The sequence below is a fragment of the Ciconia boyciana genome, chromosome 4, assembly GCF_034638445.1.
Source record: "Ciconia boyciana chromosome 4, ASM3463844v1, whole genome shotgun sequence".
Taxonomy (NCBI): Eukaryota; Metazoa; Chordata; class Aves; order Ciconiiformes; family Ciconiidae; genus Ciconia; species Ciconia boyciana.
In genome coordinates this window covers 42,405,242-42,432,849 of record NC_132937.1, presented here as the reverse complement: position 1 = coordinate 42,432,849, position 27,608 = coordinate 42,405,242, and the positions used below count along the sequence as shown (strand labels likewise).

At 42.2% G+C, this 27,608-nt stretch overlaps 1 protein-coding gene across 1 annotated transcript in view; it reads left to right on the top strand.

Annotated features, from left to right (window-relative positions):
- CMYA5 (cardiomyopathy associated 5) overlaps positions 1–27,608 on the top strand; it is a 48,567-nt gene that overhangs the window by 5,859 nt on the left and 15,100 nt on the right. The window contains exons 2-10 of the mRNA XM_072860154.1: positions 2,212–4,743; positions 5,008–5,252; positions 5,439–14,227; positions 16,530–16,625; positions 17,302–17,535; positions 19,317–19,339; positions 21,294–21,415; positions 25,896–26,045; positions 27,094–27,240. Of these exons, the coding sequence (XP_072716255.1) occupies positions 2,212–4,743; positions 5,008–5,252; positions 5,439–14,227; positions 16,530–16,625; positions 17,302–17,535; positions 19,317–19,339; positions 21,294–21,415; positions 25,896–26,045; positions 27,094–27,240 (12,338 nt within the window). The remainder of the gene's footprint in view (positions 1–2,211; positions 4,744–5,007; positions 5,253–5,438; positions 14,228–16,529; positions 16,626–17,301; positions 17,536–19,316; positions 19,340–21,293; positions 21,416–25,895; positions 26,046–27,093; positions 27,241–27,608) is intronic.

Below are 27,608 nucleotides of genomic sequence, written 5' to 3'. Positions count from 1 at the left end.
GGCCAGGGCAGCCCATTCTTATTCACTAATATCAACTGAAGTGGGAGTGCTGCTCTGTTCTGCATGGGGTTTTATTTAATAACACCAGGTAGTGCAGAAATATAGGCTAAAAAATATATAAGGGTTATTTAGAACTTGAAAAATCTAAACAAAGATTAGGCATCTGTTATTGTGGACTTGAATAACACCTGAAAGCTTCCTTAGTACTACTGTTATTGATTTATTTTATTTTATTTTACCATGCTCAAGTCAACCTAATGTCAGGCTATGAAACTGACAAAGGAAAAGCTATCAGCAAAGTTGGTATAGATTTATTTGCTTTGCCTTTTCCTCGAGCCTGTAAATCTTACCTTATGGAGCTAGCCTTGCTAGAGCGTACTATACCAAGGGAGATAATCAGCTGTACGTGCGGAGGTTTTGTATTTGTTTGAGGGCTGGTTTTGGGTTTTGTTTTTTGCTGAGATGTGATTATTTAGTATTGCACTGTCAGACCCACTCTGAATTGTGGTCTTTAGTCCAAGCTGTCCTGCTAGTTACAGTCTCCAGGCCAGCCCAGTCACCGCAGCTGGCATTAAGTGCCATCACACTGGAGTTTGATACCATGTTGTCCCACTGCCTCCTGCTCAGGCTGTTGTCCCACAGGGTGAGTTCAGTCTTCAGTTAGCACCGAGGACACCAGGGATGACATGGTCTGTGCATCAGTCTGCACGGACCTCAGCATGGGCCAGCCCAGGGCAGCCCTTCTTGCGCTGTGCTCTGGAGAGCAAATTCATGGAAAGGTAAGGCCAGCACTGCTAGTATCAGGAGTACCTTTATGATTCTGATGTGTACTGCGCAGTTTTGCTGAGGGCCCTTTACAAAAACCTTACAGATCAGAGAGTTTGCTTGATGGAGCAATTATGGCTCTCCTCAGGATTTCCTCTTCTCCTCCCTCTGCCTCCTGCCAGGTGCTCGGCACCCTCTGGAGCAATGCTGACCGCTCCTCAGGGGTGTCCCCCCACCTCTGCAGCCTGCAGGCATCTCTGGCACCCGCACGGTGCTGGGTTGCAGCCTGTGGCAATCGGTCAGAAGGGTTCTGATTCTCCGATCCCATGGTCAGGAGCCAGATTTCTTCACTCTTCCTGAAGAAGTGCTTTATCCTAATCACCTGGAAAGTGACCCTTCCCTCTGTTCAGTGGAAGTAGGACCTTGTGTGGCCGTAGGTTTGCATCCTTCCGTGGGAGTGACAGAGACTTCACCACTTCTTCTGCTCTACTGAAGCCTCTGCCTTTGCCAGCAGATACTCTGCCTTTCTCTCCATCAGCTACTAACATGATTTCCCTAAATGAACTCCTGTCTACTCAGGAAATATTGGGCTTGAGCGTTATGATTACCTTTTCTATGTTTTTTTAGAAATAACTATTGTAACCCTAAAAATACTTTTTAAAAAAAATATTATGGCATTTAATCGCTTTTGCTATTCTTTACACTCTTATTTCTCAGACTGTTTTTTTTCTTAAAGCTTTGTAGAAAAAATTTTCCAGCCTTTGTTTTTTAACTGAGAGAGGTTTAATTGCAGCATATGATAGTGTACTGTATGCATATCATAAGGTTTAAAGTTAGCTTTATAAAACATTGTTATTTCATTTGGGGAGAGCTCAGTGTATTTTTAGTGTTGAATGTGTTCTAAATTACTTTGCTAAATATGTTGAGTGCTTAGAGGATGAAACATATGAGAAGACGGTAACAAACTAGCAGCTAGATTCTCTACTCCTTTGAGCATTGTATAACCATTTACACTTTGGCAAAGCAAGTATGGGTGCTATTAAAAGACAGACAGTATCTTATAAGTGTTTAATGCAAGGTTTAAATTATACTGTGAGATAACCAGGCACTGGAGAATAGCCCCAGAATCAGCTCAATCTCACACCGGCAAAACAAGGTCAGATCAAAGGCTGTTGTTCCTGCATTGTCAAGAGCATGTAAACACCTCCCCTTCATTGAACTAACCTTGCAACATGCAGCTTTACAAAAATTTATCTAAAATACATTTGTCAGATGAAATATGACTTTGCTTATGCTTGTGTTTCAAAATTTATGCACATGCAGTATTTTTACAACTTTTAGAAGTATTTTTGCTCTAATACAAAAATTTAGGCTTGCAACAATTTAATTTGTTGTGTGATTTTACAACTCTTCTTTTTCTTTTGCTCTCTTTTTTTTTTTTTTTAGTTTAAAAGATCTTATCCAAAGCGAAGATGTGAAACCCAAGCTGCAGTACATCATGTCTAACCCTTCCTTTTCTATGGTAACAGTTCAAAGTGAAGATAGTGGGATAACCTGGGAAACCAGCTCGAGCAGATCTTCTACTCCCTGGGCCTCAGAAACTAGTACAACTTCTGATCTTTACAGTATGGAAAGTTCACCAGTAGGTTCTCCTCCAGGAAAAGTTATCTTTATTATGGATGAAGGTAAGATTGTTCGGAAAAGGAAGCGTAAATCTTCAAATAGGATGCCGATGGCTACAAACCTGAAGGGAAGCCAGGGCAATAAGAAACGTGACTCTTCTGGAATGCAGAGGCAAGAACCAAGAACGGTTCTAGGAGATATGCAGGGCTCCGTGTTGAACATTGAACAGGTGGAAGTGCAAGACACAGATGAGGAAATGTTGGATGACAAAGAAGATCTAGAGAACATCGCAGAAGAGCCAGTAAAACGTGCTCCAATAAGATCAATATTTAGAGAAAACAGACTGAGAAAAGTAGGGCCGATCCTTGGAGGACCCGTACGAGCTAGAATCCATCTGTTCAACTCAATTTTTGGAGGGACTGAACCAACCCCTGAAACATTGGAGAAAACCACAATCCAGACAAGTAGTTCAGTTTCAGGAGATTCTGAGCAATTCCTTGAAACATCAGTAAAAGAAAGATTGCAGAAGTTCAGTTCACTTTCAGAAGCAACACATGCAAAACTTTTCCAGAGAGCAAGAAGTAGAAATCTTGAAACACCATCAGAGAGAAGAAGACAGCAAAGACGGCAACCCACAGCACATGCAAATCAAAGCTATTCTTCACCAACAACGCCTCTTGAAAAACAGCTTACTAATAAAGATGATGTTTCATCTGAAAATATTAAACCCATTAAAATGAAAGAGAAACCAAGCAGATTTTCAAGTTTTGGTGCAGAAACAGCTCTTCAATGTGAAGAAAGACAAGATAGACGATCTCTTTTGGAGATTCCAAATCAGGTATCAGGACAGTCACTGAAGTCCTGCCCTCCTGAAGAAGCCAAGAAGCAGCAAAGTCATTCACCTGCTGCCAAAATGTCAATACCAGAGCAATCAACCTCTGTTTCATTAGAGTCTGATGCTAAATCACAGAAACAAATGCCACTTCCTTCAGCTGAAACTGCAAACAAGAAACCTGACCAATCCCTGCTGACAGCATCAGATCTTCTGGATGAACCAATGGAGCAGGAAATTCAGCCCAATTCTGCACCACAGTCTGTTTCAGCAAATTTTGTTAATGAATTAGGTAGAAAAAGTACCCAACCTATTTTGCCTACAGCATCCATGTCAGAACATCCTGAGAGGGAAGCACAGAAGTCAGCAGTTCAGTCTTACTTACCTAGTGCTGCATCAGCTAAATCCAAATATTCCACTGTATCTGAAAAAAGACAAGAGGATATTATTCCTCAGTCATCAGAAACTGCACAGCCTGAGTCTGAATGTGTGCTGTTACCCCATTGTGTAGATGAAACAGAGAAGCAAGAAACTGAGTGTCATTCAACAACTACACGGTCAGAAACTGAGCATTCAGGTCTATTGTATTCTGCTAAAAAAAGAGAGAGTCAAAAGACCCCACCACCAGAAACCCAAAATATTCACTTAAAGAAGCAAACAGAATCTGAGGAGCAAGGAATTAAACTAAATTTACCTACTCCTGAAAAGTTAGATTCTAAATATTTTGGCATTTCGTATCCCGTTCACACAGAAACACAAGAGACTCAGAAACCCTCAGCTTCTAAAACCTCAGGTGTAGATTTGGATCACCCTGATTTTGCCATTGAAAAAAACAGACAAGTAGAGAGTGCACAAATGGAGGTGGAGCATCCAGATTCCTCATATTCCAGCAAAGAAATTGGGGAATCAGAGGGAACACAGGTGGAGGCAGAGCATCCAGACTTCTCTTTTTCCAAGGAAGAAACAGAGGAATTAGAGGGTGCACAATTGGAGATGGAGCATCCAGACTCTTCTTTTTCCAGGGAAGAAAAGGAGGAATCTGAAACTGCACAACTGGAGACAGAACATCCAGATTTCTCATATTCTAGGGAAGAAACAGAGGAATCAGAGAGTGCAAAACTGGAGACAGAATATCCAGAATTGCTTTTTTCCACAAAAGAAACGGAGGAATTGGAGGGTGCCCAGCTGGAGACAGAGCACCCATATTTCTTATATTCCATGGAAGAAACAGAGGAATCAGAGAGTGCACAACCAGGGACAGAACATCCAGATTTGCCATATTCCAGGGAAGAAACAGAGGAATCAGAGAGTGCAAAACTGGAGACAGAATATCCAGAATTGCTTTTTTCCACAAAAGAAACGGAGGAATTGGAGAGTACTCAGCTGGAGACAGAGCACCCAGATTTCTCATATTCCGTGGAAGAAACAGAGGAATCAGAGAGTGCACAACTGGAGGCAGAGCATCCGGATTATTTTTCCAAGGAAGAAACAGAAGAATCAGAGAGTGCACAGCTGGAGATGCAGCATCCAGACTTTTCTTTTTCCAGGGAAGAAATAGAGGAATCAGAGGGTGCCCAACGGGAGACAGAGCACCCAGATTTCTCATACTCCAGGGAAGAAATGGTGGAATCGGAAAGTGCACAGCTGGAGATGGAGCATCCAGACTTTTCTTTTTCCAGGGAAGAAACAGAGGAATCAGAGGGTGCCCAACGGGAGACAGAGCACCCAGATTTCTCATACTCCAGAGGAGAAATGGTGGAATTGGAGAGTACACAGCTGGAGATGAGGCATCCAGACTTCTCTTTTTCCAGGGAAGAAACAGAAGAATCAGAGAGTGCACAGCTGGAGATGCAGCATCCAGACTTTTCTTTTTCCAGGGAAGAAATAGAGGAATCAGAGGGTGCCCAACGGGAGACAGAGCACCCAGATTTCTCATACTCCAGGGAAGAAATGGTGGAATCGGAAAGTGCACAGCTGGAGATGGAGCATCCAGACTTTTCTTTTTCCAGGGAAGAAACAGAGGAATCAGAGGGTGCCCAACGGGAGACAGAGCACCCAGATTTCTCATACTCCAGAGGAGAAATGGTGGAATTGGAGAGTACACAGCTGGAGATGAGGCATCCAGACTTCTCTTTTTCCAGGGAAGAAACAGAAGAATCAGAAAGTGCACAGCTGGAAACAGAACATCAGGAGGTTTTATTTTCCGGGGAAGAAACAGAAAAACAAAAATCTGTTTCTTCTGAACTGGAACAGCCAGATTCTTATTCGCCTAAAGAAGCAGAGCAAGAAGAAACGGCACAGCTTGCACTGGTACCTTCAGATTTCTCATGCTCGATGGAAGAAGCAGAGAAAGAAAACACTACAGAACTCCAGTTGGTACATCCAGATATATCTGATTCCGCCAGAAGAGCTGAGACACAGCAAACTGGCTATCTGGAAACAGCAAAAACAAAGCAGCAAGAATTGGCACAAGTCGATGTGGACAATTCTCTTATGTCCTATTTTGGTGACAAAAAAGAACAGCCACAGCCTGTACAGCAGGATTCACAGCCTGGAGGTAAGCTATATTCCCATGCCAAGGGAGTGCAAGGAGAAACTACTCAGCTGCTGTCAGAGCATCCAGTTTTGTCATATTCTACTGGAAAAGAACAGCAACATAAAACCTCACAGCTGAGGACAGAACAGCCAGAGATGACACATTCCACTGGTAAAGCAGAACAACAGGAAATACTGCAACCAAAGTTGGGGCAAGCAGATTTGCGATATTCACATGGAGAAACAGCACAAGAAGCTGTAGAAGGTCCAGAGCCATCATGTTTCATTAGTGAAGCAGAGCAACACGAAAATGTACAACTAGCTTCAGAAAATAGGAATTTCTCATTTACCACTGGAGAAGTAATGCAAGAAGGAGTGGAGTCAGGATCTGTGGGGTCCTCACATTCCACTGACAGAGCAAAGACCTGGGAAATGGCACAACTGGAGCAGAAGCAGTTGCTTCCCTCCTGTTCCACTGCTGGTAGTCAGGAACAGGAAACCACACCACTGGATGTGGCCCAGACAGATGTGTCGTATTCCTTTGGCAGAATGGAACGACAGGATATAGTACAGAGAGAGCTAGAACAGCAGGAAACAGCCCAACAAAAAGCTATGCAAATGGAAATGGAGTATTCAGATTTGTCAGAAACCTGGGGGAAAGAAGAGCCACAGGTCATAGACCAAAGTAATTTGTCACAGCAAGAAACAGCTCAGTCAGCGTTAGTGCATCCGTCTTTGCCATATTCTCTCAGTGAACAAATGCAAGGAATGCAAACAGAGCCAGCATATCCAGAACAGACATCCTATGTAAGTACAGAAATGCAGGAGGAAATGACACTACACAAATCAGAGCAATCATTTCTTTCAAGTTTTACTGGCAAAACTGAGCAACAAGAAATAATACATCCAGAGCTGGAGCAAACATTTTTGCCATCTTCCAGTGGAAAAGAAGCTCCACTGGAAATGGAAGTGAGTTCAGAATATCCAGATTTGTCATATTCCTTTCACAAAGCTGAACAACAAAACAAGTTGAAACATCCAACCTTACCATTTTGTTTGAAGCAACAAGAAACTGCACCACATGCAGATTTCTCATATGACAGTGGTGAAGCAAAACCAGGTGACATTGTAGAGCAGGAGTCAGGACACCCAGAGCTCTCATACTTCATGGGAGAAACACAAGGACAATCAGAACATTTGGATTCACCAGGAACCCTGGGTGAGGCAGCACAAGATGGAAGTATGGAAGTGGAATCTAAATACTCAAATTTGACATGTTCTGATGGCCAAAAAACCCAGCAAGAAACTTCACAATCGGATTCAAAATATCCAGATTTATCATTTTCCTTCGGCAAAACCAAAGAACGAGCAACTCAGGAGTTTGAGTCTAAATATCAAGAATTGCCTAAAATGCCCAGAAAAAGAGCTTCTCCAGCAACTGCACAGGTAGAGTCAAAACATCCAGATTTGACATATTCCCTTGGCAAAGCAAATGAGCCAGAAATTGCACCATGGGAAATGAAGCATCCTGATTTGTCACATTGCACTGAGGAGACAAACCAAAAAGAAGTAGTAGTGTTGGATCAGAAACACAGAAAAATTTCTGGTGGCAGAGAAAAGCAGCAGCAAACCACAAAACAGCAGTTAGAGCAAGAAAAGTTATCACATTCTCCTGGTAAAACAGAGCAATTAAAACATTCCCAGGAGGACTTGGAACAACCAGATGTATCATTTTGCATTGACAGGCTGGATGATGAAATGGCCCCACCAGAGGCAGGACACGCTGATGTGATATACCCTCTGGACAACACAGAGGTGCGACGAGGAGTACCACGAGAATCAGAGCAAACAGGCTTAACTTACCCCTTTGGAAAAGCAGAAGAGAAAACAATTCAGCCAGAAGTGGAGATTCCACATTTGGCCCATTCTGTGGGCATGGCAGAAGAAGAAGAAATGGCAAAACAAGAGCAGGGACAACCTGACGTGCCTTATTCCATTTTCAAAGCAGGAGGACTGCAAACTGCACAGCTGAAACCCAAACACCCTGGTCTGGCATGCTCCCTCGACAAAGTGCAAGAAACGACCCGGCTGGGGTTGGAACAGCTGGATGCTTTGTATGTTTGTGACAAAACAGAGCAACTCCTGCCTGCCCAGCTGGAGCTGCGCCACGCAGACTTGGCATCCCCCACCGACAAAGTGGTGCAGCGAGGGATGGAGCACACAGCCTTGGGGTGCCCTGATGAGGGACAGTCTGTCAGCAGAGCAGAGCATCCACAAGCTGCAAAAGAGAAACTAGGAGCTCCAGATGCATCATCTCATAGTGGAAAAGCGGAGCAAAGAGAAATGGCAAAAGCAGAGACAAAGCATCCTGATTTGTCACATTCCATTGGTAAAATGCAGACACAAGAAACTACGCAACTGGGGTTAGGAAAACCAGATCTATCATCTTGGCCTGGCAAAACAGAGCAAGCACAAACTGCTCAAGAGGAGCAGCCAGGCTTCCTGTATTCCTTCAAAAAAGCTGCACAAGGAGAGAAAGCACAGCCAGAATTGGGACATTCACAGTTATCTTATTCTGTTAGTGAAGCAGAACAGGAAACTGTACATGCAAAATCAAACCATTCAGATTTATCTGCTGACAGATTTGAACACCATGAAATCATACAGCCAGAGGCAGAACTAATGGATTTATCATGTTCAATTGGTGAAACACAGCAACCTCAAATGGCTGAAATGGATTTGAAGTATCCGGATTTATTGCATTCCACTGGCACAGTACAGCGACAAGAAAAGATTCAACAAGAGCAGGAACAGTCAGGTGATTTTTCATCATCTCTCAGCAAAGAAGAGCAATGGGAAGGTGCAGGAATGCAGGAAGAACGCCCTGAGCTGCAGTGCTCTATGGGGAAAGCAGAAGGACTGCAAAATTCCCAAGAAAAATCAGAATACGCAGATTTGTCATTCTCTGTTGGCACAGCAGAACCTCATAAAACAACACAGCTAGAGTTGAAAGAACACGATTTGTTGCATTCTTTTGTGAAAACAAAGCCATCATGGGCTGCCCCACTGGAGTCTGAACATCCAGATGTCTCAGATGCCACGGGCAAAGTACCGCACCCTGATTTGTCCTCTTCTGTTAGTGAAGAAAAACAAAGTGCACAACTGAAGGTCAAACAGGAGAGGAGAAGCTATACATTACACCCAGAGGAAACAGTACGACTGAAATTGGAACAGCCAATGCTGTCAAGTTCTCGTGACACAGCACAGCAACCAAATAGGGCCCCACAGGAAGGGGAATTCCTGGACTTCTTGTATTCCTCTGGCAAGAAAGAGCAACAAGAAGTGGCAAAACAAGAGTTAGAGCATTCAGATATATCTTATTCCACTGATAAAACAAAGCAACAAGAAACTACACAACTTGGGTTAGGACAACCAGATTTATCATCTTGCCCTGGGAAGACAGAACAACCGCAACCTGTTCAAGGGGAAGCAGAGCATCAGGACTTGCTGCATTTCGCTGGCAAAACAGAATGGCGAGGAACAGCACAACCAGAGGTTGAGCATCCAGATTTGTTGTATCCCAGTGACAAAGTAGAGCAGCCACCGGCTACACAACGGAAATCAGAGACGCCTGTAACACCCCATCCCGTTGGAAAAACAGAGCAACAAGGAATGGCACATCCAGAGCGGGAACTTCCCAATTTATCATATTCCATTTGCAAAACACAATCAGAAGAAGCAACACAAATGGACTTAGGGCAACAAGATTTAACATATGCTCTTGGTAAAACAGATGAAATGCAAACTGTGCAAGGTGAACTGGAACATACAGGTTTGTTGTATTCATCTGGCGAAAGAGAACAAGAAATGGTATTGCCACAGTTGCGCCATCCACAGCTATCTAACCCTGTTAGAGAAATAGAGGAAGCTACACATCGGAAATTAAACTACCCAGATTCGTCATATTCTATTGGTCAACAAGAGCACCATGAAATTGAACAACCAGAGGTGAAAGAAATGGATTTATCCTATCCAGCTGGCAAATCAGAGCACTCACAACCTGCCCAAAAAGTATTGCAACAGCCAGAGCTTTTGGAGTCCTTTGGCAAACTAGAGGAAAAGGGAACGGCCCAGCCCGGCTTTTTGCACTCCCTTGGTGAAGAAAAGCAGAAACCAGCTTCACCGTTAGACTTAGTGCAACCAGGTTTATCACATTCCTTTGGCAAAACAGAAAACCAGGAAACTGCCCAAGGAGGGTTCGTGCCTTCTGATTTTTCATATTCCACAGGAAAAGGAGGGCAGTTTCAAACAGAACAACTAAAATCAAAACATCCAGATTTGTCATATTCTCTTGGCAAAGCAGAGACTCGTGGACTGAAACCACCAGGTTTATTGTACTTGTATGGCAAAGCAGAGCAACCTCAAACTGCCCAGCTGGAGCATCCAGAGACATCATATTTCACAGGTGAAATGGAGCGAAGGGATGGGGCCCAACCTGAACTGCAGTGCATTAATTTGCAGTACTCTGTTGTTGAAACAGATCAACCAGAAGCACCTTCTGTATCGTATACCTCTGGCGGGACTGAGGAGCAGGGAACTGCACAACTGGACTTTGAACAATCAGAATTATTAAGTCCTACTGACAAAGCAGAAAAGCATGAAACAGCCCTGCTGAGAGCAGGGTGTTCAGAGAAGCGAGGCACTGAGGCTACTTCATCTCTAACTGCTCACTTGGAAACTAAACAACAGGATTTATCCTTTTCCACCGAGGAAGAAAAGAGACATCCATATTCGTCTCTTACTGAACAAACAGTGTCTGTACCTTTGGGTGTTTCACATTCTGTCTCTGAAACAAAACAAGAAGAAAGTCCAAAGTCTTCACCCGTAACTGGAGGCCTGTCCCCCAGGCATTTAGATTTATCTTACAGTCACTGTAAAACAGAGCAGACAGAAACTGCCCAGCCTGCATCAGGTTTCTTCTTTGCGAGAAAAGAAGCAGAGGATACAAAAATTCATCTGCATTTGCCTGTGGTTGCACAGTCAGAGGCTGAACATGTAATTTTACCTGAAACAGAGAGAGAACAGACGCCACATTACTTCCACACAGCTACGCAATTAGAATCTGAACAATTAAATTTATCATATTCTCCAGATAAAGCAGAAACTCTAGAAAGTCAAGATTATTTAACTGTATCTTCAGAACTGGAGTCTGAACCTTCAGTTCCATTTTATTCAGCTGATGAAACATGTCAGCAAGAAATTCCACCTTATTCAAAACCAGCCTCTGAGTATTTGGTTCCCACATGGTCCCTTGCTGAACAAGAAGAGCAAAGCATGCAGCCACTTATTCCCCAGTCTGCACAATCAGAGTGTAAACATGTAATTCCACCACTACGTGATGAAAAAGAATTGCAAAAAATTCAGCTCTATTCACCTAAATCAGCAAGCTTGAAGACAGCGCAGTTGGAGAGTATGTGTCTAACACACACACAAGACCAAGATGAGCAAGAATCTCAAGATCGTTTGTTGGACACAAAATATTTGTCATCAGAGCAGCTAAGAAGTCCCCCCAAATTCAGTACTGAGCAGGATAAGCAAGAAATACAACCTGATGTGCAGACAGTGCCAAGGTCAGTGACCACAGAGTCAAAGGGAACTGCTGTAGCAGACCGGCAAGCAGTGTCATCAGATTCATTTGTACCTTTTCATACATTACCTGAAAAGTCAGTATCAGTGGTTTTCACTAATGATAAAGAGAAACAAAATATTCCATCATCTTTATCTGATGTAGTAGGCATGCTTGGAAAGCAACCTAGCATAGTTTCAGGCATTTATACTGAAGGAGACGATAGATGTGAAATGCAACCATATTTTGCAGACCAAAGGCGTACATCCTTAGAGCATCTGGGAACTGTTTCATCAGATCTTGTTTATGAAACTGTGACACACAAAACTCAGCATTATTCTGGTGAGCGGGACAGCCTTTCTTCAGCAGAGATGAAGTCTGTTAGCTCTAGTTCTGATGAAAAGCAGAATTCAGATATTCCATCTTTGGGGCTAGCTAGCTGGCTGGTGGAAGAGGTGAAAGCTCGCTCAATTAGTCCAATAAGAGCTACAGAAGTAGACAGGCAAGGAATTCAGCTTTCTCCAAATGAAGCTTCTGATTCCGGATCAAAACAATTCCCAGCTGGAAGTCACACAGAACTTACAGGTCATGGTGCTACAAAGAATAAAGGAGATATGTTTGGAGTTTCTGATTCAGTGTCAAGTGAAATTTCCCACAAAGTGTCCTCAGAAACTAGTCACAGAGCACAAACATATGATTTACCATCTCTGGGAGGAGGTAATCCAGGTAATCCAGACAAAGTTCCAGAGCATGAAACTAGGATTGGAAACCCTACAAAAATGGAAGCAATGCAACATCCAGAGGTAGACAAAGGGCCTGAAGTGCCTGAACATTACCTGAGAGGAGAAGAGGATGAAATGGAACATGCGAGCACTGTAGAAGACAGTCAGCATGCTCCAGAGCCTGCTGAACAAAAAGATCTATTTAATATAATTTCAGAAGGTTATGAAATACTCAATATTCATGCTCCTACACATATTTCTTCTATTGATCAAGAAGAAAGTAAACACATGCCAGATAAACTAGAATACTTGGAAACAAATCCTTCATTTAAAATAAAATTAGCTGATGATGGCCATAGAGCCCTGGCTTCTGGAACAACCACAGAAATTCCAGAAACCTCAGTGTTGGGAAAGCCTGCAAGCCATGAACTAAAAGAATTGGTCAAAAATGATGATGTTGAGGAAACTGGAGAAACACAACAAGAAAATCCCATGGTGCCAGAAAACAATAATAATGCAGTGTTGGATCCTTATAATGGCATGGCCGATATGGATTATTTTGAAAAATATACATTGATTGATGACAAATCCCCAATTAAGCCACATTTTGAAAGACCAAGTTCATTGCTTCCTGTGACAGAGGATCCCAATGAACCTGTGGAAGAAGCCACATCTTTTAAAGAAAGTGCTGAGGTAGATACTTTGGAAGAGGAATTTTCCTTACTTGAGGATCTGGATGAAGTCTTTTATGGTACTGTGAAAGGAGAAAGCAAAATGCAGTCCTATGCAGATGCTCCAAACCCTTTACCTCTGCAGAAATCCATTGATATTAGCAGTAAAAAGGTTACAAATGTAGAAGATGAACAGAAGTCACCAGGGACCCCACTCTTTGATTCAGAAGAAGGAGTGCTAGAACGATCTCTGTTGTTCCCTACCACTATTGCTGCAGTTAATCCAGAGCTTCTAGAGGAGCCACCTGCTCTGTCGTTTTTGTACAAGGACCTCTATGCAGAAGCAGTAGGAGAAAAGACAAAGGATGAGACTCCTTCTGATGAGGAAAGTGGTAATTCTAATGCATCTTTCCCTAGTAGAAATTCAGATACAGATGATGGAACGGGAATATATTTTGAAAAATACATTCTTAAAGATGAAATTCCAAGTAAGGACATAGGGCCTCAAAAGGATCAGATACCAGAGGATGAGTCCTTTAGTGGAGGAGTTTCAGTTCAGAGTTCAGAAGACAAACACAATCAAGGGTCTGGTGATGTTCAGTATGTCAGAACTGAGGTTCTGCCAGAAATGGGTGTTATGGAGAGACAGAAAGTCCAGGTTGACAGTGACATTCAAGCAACAATTTGTAAACCAATGCATGCCATTCCTTTTGGAAGCAAAGTAATTCTTTCAGGTGCAAGAAGTGATACCGGTGAACAAAGAGAAGAAGAAAATGTACCTGTAGAAACAACTGAGGAGTTGCCAGAGCAATCAAGTCATCAAGTGTTTTATAGTCAACTAGAGGATTATCAGGGAGCTGCACATCAAGAATCTAGTAATAAGCAGGAAGAACAGCATGAAATAACAGCAATTCCTGAAATGGAAAAATATGTCCCATATATCCGGACTCCTGTTGAAGACAGTGAAGATGATCAGTATACCCAGGAAAGTATTTCACGTGTCCCTACCATTCAGCAAGCAGAAAAGCCAGACTTGCAAAGAGAGGAGCAGCACCCACATGTTTGTGAAGATCTCGCTGAGTCAATGGACTATGATGTGATTACACAAGAAGAACTTTTGCAAGATGAAATATCATCTCAATTCACACACGAGGAGCTATTATTTGAAGACAGGGACTCTTTTGACCATGTTGGTGATAGCTATGAATTTGCTAATGAGCCGGAGCAAAGAACACCTGTTGAGCTTGAAGATTCAGGCTTTGTGGTGATGTATCCTGAAAAACCAGCAACAAACATTCCCCAAGTTGAGAGCCCACACAGAGACCTGAAGAAAGCACAAGCAGACACATATTGTTACCACTGCAAATGCCCAATATCTGCTATTGACAAGCTTTTTGGAGAACATAAAGACCATGAAGTCACAACACTAGATGATGCTGCAACCAAGATGAAGGTAAGAATTAATTTGGGTGAGGGAAGGAGCTACTGAAGCCAATTTCTCCAGACCTCCTGTGTTGTCAGGAGAGAGGCTTCAGAGAGCAGTCCAGAGGCTAAATCACAGTATCTATAAAATAACTATTCCTAAACACCTGCTAGAGATCTTGAAGGGAGAACTATCTTATTAAGGTATTCTCCAGAGTCCTAGGCTTGCTAAGCTGATATTTTTATTTGTTCATAAGTTTGAATTACCTTGTTTATATGTAGCTGTTACCAGACTTTTAGCCTGCTCACCTGTATAAGTTTGTTCCGGTTTGTATGTATAGGGGGAGAAATGGGAAGAGTGTTGTTTCTATGAAAAGAAAATTTTAGTAACAGCAGCTCATTTCACTTGGCAAGATACAGAAACCTCCATATGCGGGCACCAGTGCCATCATAAAGTGTTCCCCATCCCATTTACGTGTGTTGGTTGCTCGGAAATGTTAGATGAGTTACACAGTTTACACTACACAGTTTTGTTGAAACTCCATACTTATTTTCTACTCAGTTCATGTTCACCTGTGCCAATAGTGTTTTAGCTGTAGTGCAGGTAAGAGTTTAGCAAGTCCTACTTCTTCCCCCAGTCTCTAAGCTATACCACTCTAACAGATAGATAAAAATGCCCTCCATTTCAGTAGCCTAGTCCTTTGCTGTCAATACTAGTGAAAATGCTTTTGTTTCTGTGGAAGCTATTCTTCATTAAATTACAGTTCTGCTTCTGAAAACAGCATACATGTGATGTCTCACTTTTCCCATGTCATATTTGCTCATGTACAAGTATATAGATATTCCTTTCCTGGTTACCAGCTATTTAATCTCACCCTAGTATCTGAAAGGTGAGGTCTCTTTCCTGGCAGGTGTTTGGTTGACGGTAATACAGATTTTGTGTAATTTCATTAAAATTCCAGAAGGGCTTGTATCAGTGGTATTTATGTTACCTTTATGTTAACGCATACGCAAGAAAGAGAAATTAAAAGTAGCAGGAGTCAATGTGGCAGTTTCAAATACCAGTATTTACAAACTGTCTCCATGGTGTGCAGATGTACAACAGCAGAGTTGCTTTTTATGTATGGCCATTCATGCTTGACTTAGAAGTGATAATTAGCCACCAGTAAGTCAGTAATAAAGTCACAGACCCCAGCCATCCCTCAAATGTACCTGCATTGCAGCAAGTCAAGTTAAGCCGCAAATAAACGTCCCATGATATCACTCCCTGGCTGTGGAGCATGGACATGAAGCCAATATTAAATCTGGCCACAACACAGGCTTGGCTTCACATGATTTCTAGCACTCAGGGCTCAGGTTACTCTGAGACGGCATTTGTATGCTTCTTGTTACCTCTGTATAATTACTGAGAAAACATTAAGATAGCAAAATGCTTGTCACCCGAATTTTAACTGTAGGAACATAGCTTCACAGTAAATGAAAAGAGCTATGGATGGCATCTGTTAGATTTTACTGGTTATCTTGACAAACAGAAGTTTGCCTCTGAATCTTGGTGATTGGCCCTGAGTATATAGAAAGTAAGCCTTCAATTGTACTGTCCAATGTGACATTTATAATTAATGGAAAATCGTATGCTAGTTTTCAACAGATCTAGCTGTAGAAGTTTGCTATAATAGGAAGCTGTTACCAAAGGAAGTTAACCTTCTTTTTAGATTTATGCCACCTAATTAAAACTAAGTATTTTTATAAATTATATATTGCACCTGAGCAGATGGCCAGCTTGCTTTCATGAAAGGTCAAGAAGGACTAAGAAAAAGTTCTGAGTCGTCTCTGATGCCTGTTGTCCCTTGGACTGCTTTTGTTTCCACATCTCATTCAACCAGTGATTTCGATGAGTTCTGGTTTATGGGCAATATCTTTAAACGTCTAATAAAAAGAATCACGACGCTGCATAATCTATTAGCCTCAAAATTACCTGCATTATGTGCCTTTTTATGGGCTTGTTCCTGCGATCTCTCGAGGACCCTCATGAGGCTCTGAGTACCCTCAGTCTCTAGCAAAGCTGCACTGGAATTCATAGCGTTCAACAACTTGTATAGACACTCAGCACCTTGTTGAACTGAGCTCACTTTTTTTGGTTTGGAAACAGTTTTGTGACTGTTCCAGTTGCTATTTTTGTGCTTGTCTTTGTAGCCAGGGACATACTTGAACTTAATTTAGCAATTGTTCCAATGGTGGCTCATGGCAAAACAAAAATATTCACCTAAAATAAGCTGCATGTAAAAACTTTATAAAATAACATGCTTATGTTACTGAAACATTTTAAATTTCAGGATCATTTGGGTGAATTGCTAATAGCACTGGAAGAAAAGTCAATGAAGATTGAAGAGTTTGTGAGTGATATTGAATTGCTATTTAACTCTGTTGAGGTAAGTCCAGTGTTTTATCACACTGGTTTTCTTTCCCTCTACAAAATTACTTCTGAGATATGCTTGCCTTGTTTTGTAGCGTCATGGCTTCCACTAAAATGGGCTTGTTTCTCCAATCCTCAAACTGACCTTTCCCACTGGAAGGTGTTAACTTTAGAGGAAGAAAAAGATTGGTTTTTTCACACATTATTGCAAAGTGGAATATGTGACTGTCAAGCCCTGGAGGAAAAAGTTCCCTTAATTTTGTTTATGCTTATAAAAAGCTCACAATGTTCATGTCTTTATTTAGAATCCTGTGTGAAGCATCTAAATGAGTTGCCCAATGTCTTAACTTCTTAATGCCCAAGTTCTTAAGCCTTAAGGACTGTATTAATTTCAGTTGAAAGTATGGATTTTTAGCTATTTTGTAGTCAGACTTCCTGTCTCAATGCTTAAACATAGAAGTTTAATTTTAAACGCTAACAGTAAAAAAAAATCTGCCATTGTTTTTAATGTATTTCTCTAGTGTTACTTCTCCCAGATGAGTTTGCTTACAGAACTAAAGTTCTCTTATTCTCAGGGTGCCAGAAGGAGTCTGGTGAATGGCCCATGTATGGGTAATTGAGAGTTTCTGTGTATTCATTAAATGTTGTAATTTTATTCTGCAGATGAATTTACATCCGTTTTTACTTTGCAGGAAATGTGTAAGAAAAACGCAGAGTTATTGGAAGAGCAGAATGAAGAGATGCTTAAGAAAGTGGTAGCACAATATGATGAGAAATCAGAGAACTTTGAGGAAGTGAAGAAGATGAAAATGGAGTACCTTTATGAGCAGATGGTTAACTTCCAGCAAGCTGTTGATTCAGCAAAGGAAACTTTGGAGACAACAGTAAAAGAAATGGAAGTACTTGATGGATTTGTTTTCCTAAATGTAAGTAAAAATGGCTTTCATACTGTAGCTTTTCTGATACTAGTTAGGAAAGCACTTATACAGTACCTAGGCTGAGGCTGAGTTGTTTATCTTCCTTTTTTTTTTTTTAAGATAGCTAAATCCTGCAAGCTCAGCTATTTCACTCTGAAACTGCTAGATCATTTGCTTTTGTCATGCAAATGCTCAGAGAGAATTGCAAAGATGATGTACAGGATGAAAACATGCCTTATGCCATTAAAATGATTCTGTTTTGTTTTGTGAAGAGAAGGCTAAGACACACTTTGATAATTTATCTAGAATTAATTATCCACTGAGGAGTAAGAAATGTTATAGTAAAAGGTACTTTACTGTATGAAAAACAAAGGTGAAACAATAAAGCGTAATTGAAAATTATCTAAACTGGAGGCAGAGTTGTTGAGTTCTGGGTTTTTTGTGTGTTGGGGGTTTTTTTTGTTGTTTTGTTTTGGTTTTTTTTTAAATGGGCAGACACAGACAGTATTTATGCACTCAGATTACCGAGGCTGTGGTAAATGTTTACTGCTGAAAAACAGTGAGTGGCTGTGGGGTGCTTAGTTGCCAGGCGGGGTTAAACAATGGCAATGGGCTATGTTTAGGAACGTGCATGTGAGGTGCATGTCTGTAATAGTCCTTTCTGGATGTAAAAAACATCCCTTGTGAATCTGCATGACTTGAGTTACCTAGCTCATGCAGTCATCAGTCGTAAGCTGGTGTCAGGGCGTCTTGCAGGTTAATCATTAACAGCCTCGGTCCTCCAAGATTGTTCTTGTGCTGCAAGACTTGTCCATAAGTGAGCTGTGACACTTTCTCCTTTATAGAAATGTATCAGCATCTTGAAGGGGATGGGATTTCTGGGACAATAATCTTGTACCGTTACGGAATTAGCACGTAGTCTGGAAGTTGCAGAGAAACTATCCTGGGTTGCAAGAAATGAAAAGTTCAAATTACTGTCTAAAGACTGGTAATTCATGTAAAATAAATGCACTTTCCAAATACAAGGCCCAGCCCATATACTGTCAGTTACGAAAATGATGGAGCAATATTTGGCTTTCTCCCCTGCTCCAAGCTACGCAATGTCTTAGTATCCTGTAACCAAGTGAATGCCATGGGAGATCGGCTATTTTGGGACGGATGAGAAATATACCTTATTTTCCTGAACTTCGTGAGGTGCTGGATCGATGCTTTGGCAAAAAGATAACTTTGTAATCTGAAATTCTTTTGTGGGGTGGGAAAATTACTAGATTCCCTGCCCCCTTGTGTTAGTGATGGAGGACAGGAACTTTTCTGTCCACAAGGCAGGAAATGTTAGCTGAAGATTCACGGAGCACGGGAGAAACTCTCACTCCATGAGTACAAATCTCACACAGGTTCTAGGAACCAGAAGTTATGAAGGAGATTTCAGCCAGAATTTGGATTTAAGTGTTCTTAATGTGCAAGTGATTTCTTTCTGTAAAAGCCTTGGTTTAAGAAAGTATTTGACAGTGCTCTGGTCTTTAAACCTGGATATTGAATACTGACGCCTCAGGAGTTTAAAAACAGATTTAGACTCTAATAGCCTGCTGAGCCAGAGCTTTGAAATGGAATATTCTTAAGGAACCAAATTCTCTGCTGGTGTGAATGAACAGCAACCCAGACAACGTCAAGTCAATAAAGCCGTGTGTATTTCAAGTCTGTGGAGAGTAGCAAGGCTGTTAGATGAGTGGCTCTTCAACATTTTCAGGGTTTTTAAAACTGTTAATACAATTCTTTTTTTTCTCCTTTAGTCATCTAAAGAATTGAATAAAAGGTATATGAAGTATGGGTTAAGTGCACCGTAGTGAGTACTAGGCCTAGCATGCTGGATGCTTCATTTAGTATTTTCAAGCTTTGAAAACACGCTGCTAATATTCATAGCTACTTTTACAAACCTTGCAAATAATGAAATTAAGAGGAGAGGTTTTATACTTGTTGCTGTAACTGACTGGTTTTGAAGTGTTTTGCACGTGTTCTGTAGTACCCTAGTACATCAATGAAACAAGTAGCGTTTTAAAACGTCAGCTCAATTTTAATCTCTACACAGGCATTTTTAAACAGATGATCCTTGTAGTTGTTATTATACACACATATACTAAAAAAACATTCTGACCATGCTTCCATCTCTTAGACATTGCTGGTATGTTCTTTTTTCACTCGTCTAGTTCTGTATTACCTGGTTTCTGAAAGGTTATAATGCAAAGTGTCACTCACATGGCTGGGGTTGTTAGGCTATATTTCTGAACACAATTCCAGAAAAAAATGAGATTATGTAGCTTTCAAAAGCTTACCAGGAGACTATGGGCTGTTGTTTTCCCATGCCTCTTTATCGGCACTGCCTGATTCAGGATGTGTCAGAGGGCTGTTGCCTCATCACGGCTGCATCCTGGCCCGCCTGCCCATACCAGTAAATACATGCAATCCCAAACAGTTCTCTGCCGTGTGTGGTTTCCTCAAGGGAGTCATTTCGGTGAGACCCATCCTTTATGAGCGAAGTGTTCAATTATAAGCCCATATTCCCCCAATAAATTTTCCAAGGTGAACTACAAATATTCAGGCAGGCTGGCTGCGGGCTTCTCCTGTGCAAGCCCCCAAACCCACTTTGCCTGCACTACCACCACTGACTTGGCCCAAAGGGCCTGGGCATTGTGTGGTGCATATCAAACATACCCTTGTCAGTGCTGCCTCAGCCTTCACAGCGATACCTGTGCTGACACATGTTGATGGACTGGGGTATAACAACGACACAAGGGTTCCAGCTCGCAGTCAAATTACAACCTGAGGAGAGTGGTCCGAAGAGAATGTGCCAAACACCCCTTCGTGGTTCCCACTGATCTGCAGAATTAGGACTATACATTTCAACTCCCCTCTTCTAAGGCAAAATGTGACAGTCTGGCCACATGTAGTTTATTGCATAAGAATAGAGCAGGTATAATGTGATGGAATGATTTTCCAAAGCTTTCTATATACTTGGCCTTTATTTGTTAACTTATATACTAAACTTAAAGTTTATTCTGTTTTGTGCATGGGTTGGGTTATTATTTTGATAGTACCTGACTTGCTAAAAAAGATTAAGGACAAGTCTGTATAACAATGCATGTTTTTGTAAAGAAAGTATATTTTATATTTGTTGTGCTTTGTTAAGGTTATGCATAATTAACTACTTTGGTGACTGAAAAAAAGAAGGGGAGAAAGGTAATGTTCAGGTGCCTTGAAAAAAAAAAGCTTTCATTTCCTTGGAGCTGCTTCTGCCTCAGAGTTAAAAATATGTTGGGTTTTTTCCTGTAATGAACTCAGCAAATATGGGCTAATTAAGTGGAATCCATCTTCCTTCTCATGTTTTTTTTGCTTGCCACAAGCAGCTGCTTTACATTACATCTCTGGAGTCAGCTGTTGTAGTTTAGCTCTAAGGTTCGTAACCTTTAAAGGCACTGCGTTAGTAAGTCCAAACCCCTGTGCTCTTGGGAGTCTTGCTGTGAACTTCAAATCCTCACGTTCTCACGGGTCAAGTGTATACAGACCATGTGTGCTCTCTCTGCACTCCTGATCTGAAATCACAGTATGCTCTAAATGTTCAAAATCAGGGAAACAGCCTCTCCTTGCATGTTGTCCTCAAGTTCATGGGAAATACTTAGAGAAGCGTACGTTGCATGTTTTTTTCTTTTGGCCTTTGGAAACTATGTGACAACACAAGGGATTTTTACAGCTATGTGTTTTCTTCCAAATAGGTTACTTTCTGCAATGGATACTACTCTCTCTTTAGAAAAGGTGCCCAGTGCTTTTTCACTGTTTGAGCACTACGCAGACAGTCCAGGACAAAGCAACCAGCAGTCCTTAAAACATGTGGCTGGTAAGCATCTCTGAATATCGTCTTTACAAAAGCTAACGTTTTGTCAACGCTTTGGAAATTTTATGAAGCTAAAAACAGAATCTATTTGAGAAGTATAAATTTGCAAACCGTGTAATTAGCAATCAGAGTTGAATGTAAAATGAACTCTAATTGTGCACAAGTGTTTGGTTTGTAGTAGGACACTAAGATGAGCAACAGAGGGAAAAGTGCTAAAGTGGGGGATTCTTGCATCATTTGAGATATCTGTACCTCAGACTGGGAGGTCTCTATGTGTAAACCTCCCAGGCTAAAGAAGTTGCTGTTCCCGTGCAGGCAAGGACAGAAGAGGCAATCAAAGGGTCTCCTGAACTCTATTCCTCCAAGGGGTCAGCCCCAGCATTGCTGGCATGGGGAGGAGAGGAGGGGGCTGGCTGACAGCCAGGGGCCCTGGGCTCGTGCCAAGTGAACGGAGGCACCTGAAACCCCCACGGGATGTGAAGGGAAAGTGGTTAACTGTAGCTGGAAACAGCCTCTGCTTCAGAGGACGGCAGTGAAAGTTGCACATGATAAAGGGCCTTATTCATCTCTATCTGATATTTCATATCCTGTAAATAGCCTGCCTGTGTGGGCTTTCTGCTCTGCTTGTACATACACCTATAGAAATTATCTGGATCTGGACAGCTGTCAATGAAGAGTTTGTCAGCAGCAGTTTGTGGATTTATTTTCCTCATAACTCCTGTGCTTCTTTCTCAAGAGAAGGTTTGTTTTGGGATCTTGCATCTCTGTCATGCTTTGTGACCTCCCATTCACTCTCACACGCACCACCACCGTTGTAGTCACTCTCTGGCTTTTCAAGCTATGACTCTTTCTCATGTGTTTGGTCCCTGAGCACTGGAACTAGTTGGCACTGGAAATCAATTTCCCTAAGGTTCTTTGTTTCCTGGCTAGATTTTCAGATGTCTAATGGGACACTGGAGAAGTGCTGTCCTGCACAGACTCTCCAGTGTCTAATAAGAGCTGAGTGCACTCAGCAGTGTCACTGTGGGAAGATCGTCTCTCTCCTCCACACCACTACTTTTATTAGACCTAGAGGAAATTAATATCTCTGAGACCTTAACTTCCTTGTCAGATTTGCATGAATTTGCCTGTGGCATTCAAAGCTGCTCAGGTGAGGTTGGACAGACACTTATCCATACAGCGTTATCTCAGCCTCATTTCTTTAGGAAGGCAGATAAAAAGATATTTTTTGTAACCCACTCTCAGCCAGAGCTAACTTAGTGGTGCAAACGTGCTATGTGTCTTGGTTTAGTTCCTAAACTCCCTCTTGCAGTCCCATGGGTGCAACCATTCTTTCCTCCTGGGCTGCCAGCTACTGGCAAGGTCATCCAGGAGGACAGACCCATTTTGACATGCTGTATTTCCTTTTCCCACAAGTCATTCCAACATGTTTTTCCCCAGGCTTCTGAGATCTGCTTTTTGGTTTGATTTGCATTAGCTGCTGTGTTCGCTGAACACCAAATGGCTCCAGACCCGTTTGCTTTGACGAAGTGGAAATGAATGACAGTCCACTAGCAAGCAACCTTCAAAGCTCCTCATCCTTTATGCTTTCTTCTCCTTCTATTTCTAAAATAACTGGTTTTCATTCTTCACTTCCACTACAAAGTATTTCAATTGCTATTGTGATTTTTACTTCAGTGAGCAGTAGACAAAATATATATTTTTTTTTTTCAAGACTACACCCTTCCTGAAGGAAAATAGAGGTAAATGCCTACATGAATCTTTATTTAGAATTGAACGCCTTGAGTATATAATTTATCACATACTGGAGGCAAATCTCAGACACTCTCAGAATTTTTGTTGACTGAAGCCGTTTGATGTGAACACATGTGAATTTGCCATGTTTCTCCAAGCCACATATTTTTCCTTCAGAAAGTATAGTCTTTTACTGAACAATTTAATAGAACTTTGTTCTCACCACTTCAGAAACATCTTTTCTTCAAAATGCCCTCCATTTCCAAATTTCCCATATCCACTAATGAAAAGTTCTTTTCCACCTAATTCTCCACGTAAGCCACCCCATTAACAAATGCGTAATCATAAAAAACCCCTTGCAGCATGCCATTGAGCATACCGGAACCCAGGCTATGCCACAAGAAGAGTGGGTAAGATTTATTTCCAAAGCCTGCCGTGAGTCCTGCCCTTTTATACCAGAAGGCGAGGGCCTTTTTGCTGATTGTAACAATCTTCCGTTAAAGTCACAAAAGAATGTCACTGCTCTCTTTCTTCAAGTCCACAAAGCCAAGGAAATGTTATTTCTCATTACATTGGAAAGGGGTAAACATCCATAAAATATTTGGGATTATTATTTTTTCTCCTGGGGGCCATGGAGATTAGGTAGCATGAAGGAAAAGCTTCCTACACCACAGCACTTCAATGAAAACTGAACTGATGAGAAAATGTCACACTTTTCTGTTGAAAAATATGATTTAGTCAAACTTCTGGTACAAATATCTCATTTCTTTGATTAAAATTATTTTTAAAAGGGACTAGCACTTTGATAACACATGAATGTTCTGTTTCTGAAGAGAATAGTTCAACTTCTTGCTTTGAAATTACTTTCTTTCAAAAGTTTGTTTCATATTATGCAACAGGAAATTAGAAATCAAATGTTTCTCAATCTTAAACTGAATTTTGATCTATAACTTTTCTTTCAGAAGTCTCATTCATTAAGCTATCTTCTGTTCAGATTTGGCATAATAATAAATCTTGCAGTTGTGGGGTTTCTGTGATCATAAATAGCAGTTTCTAGGCAACTTCACAGGAAAAAAAAAGCTGGTTCCCCCATTGGGTCCACTGAAAGGAAATCTTTTCCTAAAGATGATCAATTTTTAAATTGACCAACTCTAGATGCAGTCAAAAGACAAAATGCAGATTGTTTTTAGCAATGAGAAGGATAATTTTTTTCAATTGGAAGCAGATGTAATCCTACTGTACTGGTAGCTCTCTGTATAAATCATAAGGAAACAGCCAGCATCTGCATTTGCCTTGTTCATGCCACAGGGGATCATCATCATTACTGTGAAGATAACTGAAAAAAAGCAAAAGCTTTCTGCTGAGATTCTAAGAGAATTCATGCAATATGGAAATTTACTGGGTGAAGAAATAGAACCATGTATTTTTGTTCCCTGCAATCACTTTAACAATGAACATCTTTTGGGGCTTTTTGCTTCTTTCTTTCCCCTCCCTCTCTTTTAAGCCATAATCGTAGAGGGGAACAATATCTCATCAGGGATGGATCTGTGCCGATCAGGAGACAAAGTTCATATGAAATTTGGGCAACCTTGGAGGTCTTCAAAGCACTATTTGTGAAGGATGCTCCTGGTTGTCCCATGAGGTTCAGGTGCTTTGGTAGAGCTCGGGTTCACCTGCGCACCAAGGATCCTCTGTCCGCTGGGTCTATGGGGAAGATGACCATGCCAGGCAGGAGCACCTCTAGTGCACCTGCAGCAGGAGGCCACATCTGGGCAGGGGTGGACCCAAGGCTGCAGGGAGCCTCCTGCTCCCCAGGCTGTTAGTGTGGGAGCTCTGAGCCTTCCTTTACCTAAAGCATGTCCCTGCTGCTGTCAGTCTCAGTGGATTTGACACACTGCATGAATCCCTTCCTGGTGTGGCGGGTCCTTTCCCCTGCCCACCTTTCTGGGATCAGCAACGTACGTCTGTCTCTGGAGGAAACCTCCTTCTTCTGCAAGCTCCCTCTCCCCATCAGTGAGCTATCCTGCGCTGTTTGCTACAAACAAGTGCTTTCAGTCTCCGCTTTCACGAGCATCCTCTTCATAGGGTGTCCTTTCCTCTGGTGCCTGTGCTGCAAGGCAGGGTCAGGTAACGGAGAAGGCGGTCACCAAAAGGAGCCTGTGTTACGCTCCAGAGTCTTCTGGCCTTTCTGAGGAACTGGCCTGAAGTTATCAAGAGTCTCTTGGGATTTCATCAGCATGTGTGCCTCGAAGTGGAGCGCAGAGCTGGAGGGCTTTCCCTGTGACTGAAGGGAGCAGGTCTCCTGGGGAAAGGAGAGTGATCGCTGGAGTTGTATGACAGCTCTGTGTGTCCAGGATTGCCACAGGCCTGGGAGCCTCCCTGCTGGAGGTCAGAAACGAGCAGTCATGCCATGACTTATCTGCATGATGGTCCTGCCCCATAGGGAAGGACCCCAAGAGCTGGGCAGGGCAGTGGTCCCAGTACTAGGACTGGATCTTATTTTGTCCAGACTGTGAGAGGAATGGACAGATTCCAATGCCAAGCAAATTAATTTTTCTGTTCCTAGTTTAGGAGGACCTATTGCTCTGAAACCGCACCAGTATTAACCATATTTCATGTACTTGCTGTACTTGTTCTGTGGAAGTAAGCAACCTGAGTGAAAATAAGCAACCAGGTTGCCTCATGAACCTGTAGGTATTTTTGCTGAAAACATAGGAGTGTGAATAACAATGGGAGACTTTCCTCTCAGTCCCACAGACACCAACTGTCATACCTCAGGAACCAAATTCAGCCACGAGCACCTCCATTGCTGTTTACTGGGCTGTGAACGACGGGGACGCTATTGACTGCTTCCAGGTCTACTGTATGGAGGAGCTGCAAGCCAGCAAAGATGCGGGGGGTGCGTAAGGTCTTGCCTTCATGATGGCAGGAGTCCTTTCTGCTCTGGTCTGGGGTCAGCGGAGGGGGGGCCAAACTGCAGGGGAGGGCCCAGGACACAGAAAGAAGAGGGGCTGTGGAAACACCATGTGTAGGACTAAGGATGGGTATCGGTGGAGGAGAGCATGACGTAGTTGCTGTTCCTCCTCCTCCCCTTTGTCCCCCAAAATGGAAGACAAATATCATGGTCTGTAAAGTGCAGGGCAGTTGTTTGCAGAGAAGCAGCAACATCCCTGTTGAGGTGCTCTTTTATGAAGTAGCCTGACCTTCAGAGAGGATGTGTCCCTGCTGCCCCGTGGGTACTCATGGGGACTGCAGATAGAGCTCCCAAAGGGACAGGCTTCATTAGGATTTTAGGTCCCTGCATGTACTTCGGAAATGTGTCCTAATAAAAAAAAAAGACAGGAAAAGATAATCAGTATTTCCACATGTAGACAAAGATTTTTTCAAACTGACATTAAAATATTTCAAATGTTAAGTATGAAATTGAGAAAAGAGGATTGAAATGCTTATTCATTAAAAAGCTCAGACTGATCATAAAGTCACTTTAAGCAACTGGGCTGTGCACAAATCCATGTGTGCATGAGTGTATATGGGGGGGTGTCTGTATGTGTGTGCATGCTAAAGGATGCTAAGGGCTTTTTATAATAGCTAATTTATAGCTCAGGGCTATAAAGTCCATTATGAGAAATTGCTACATTATAGAGCAGTGAAACCAGGGTTGACAACTGCTGATTGTGTGTCCCAAATTTGCAGCCTAGTCTTCAGTAGGACTGAAGGCCATAATCTTCCCTTGCCATCAGTGGGGTTTGAGTGCACTCAACTCAAAGGCACATCAGAAACTTTCTGTCAAAACTAAGTCAGAGTAAAATATGGAGATCTTAGCTAGTAACGCTTTTTGGATTTTTTTAATGGACTGGTTTTTGCATGTTAATTGGGAGGTGCAGTCATAGGCCCTGCCAGTGCAACATGTGAGTGTGACGTCCCGTGTGTGTATGTGTTCCTCCTAGCTTTGGTGGAAGAGTACAGAGTGACAGTGAAGGAGAGCCACTGCATTTTGGAGGACCTGGAGCCGGATCGCTGCTATGGTGTGTGGGTTATGGCTGTGAATGGCACAGGCTGTAGCTTACCCAGTGAAAAAGCTGTTTTTAAAACAGGTATGTACATAGTTTGGTACTTAATTATTATTTTGGAATTTGATTATTATAAGCTTCAGGTCCTTATACCAATTCTAGTCCATAGTGTTACTGAAACAGAAGAAACTGCTTCATTTAGCCCATCTGGCAGATAGCAGGCAACTCACAGTCGTTTTCCTTTTTGCTGAGAGATAGCGGCATAATTGCTCCTGGGAGGAAACTTGAAGGCATTCAGACTTTAAGATGTTTCCAGGCTTCGTGACTGGAGCGTTGGGGCAGCACATGATGAATTTCACGTCTGCGTGCACTGCCATGCTCCGGGGCAGCTCTGAGAAAGCTGCCCGGCTAGTCCCTGCTGCCGCTGCTTCTCCGGTGGAGAATGAGGCGAT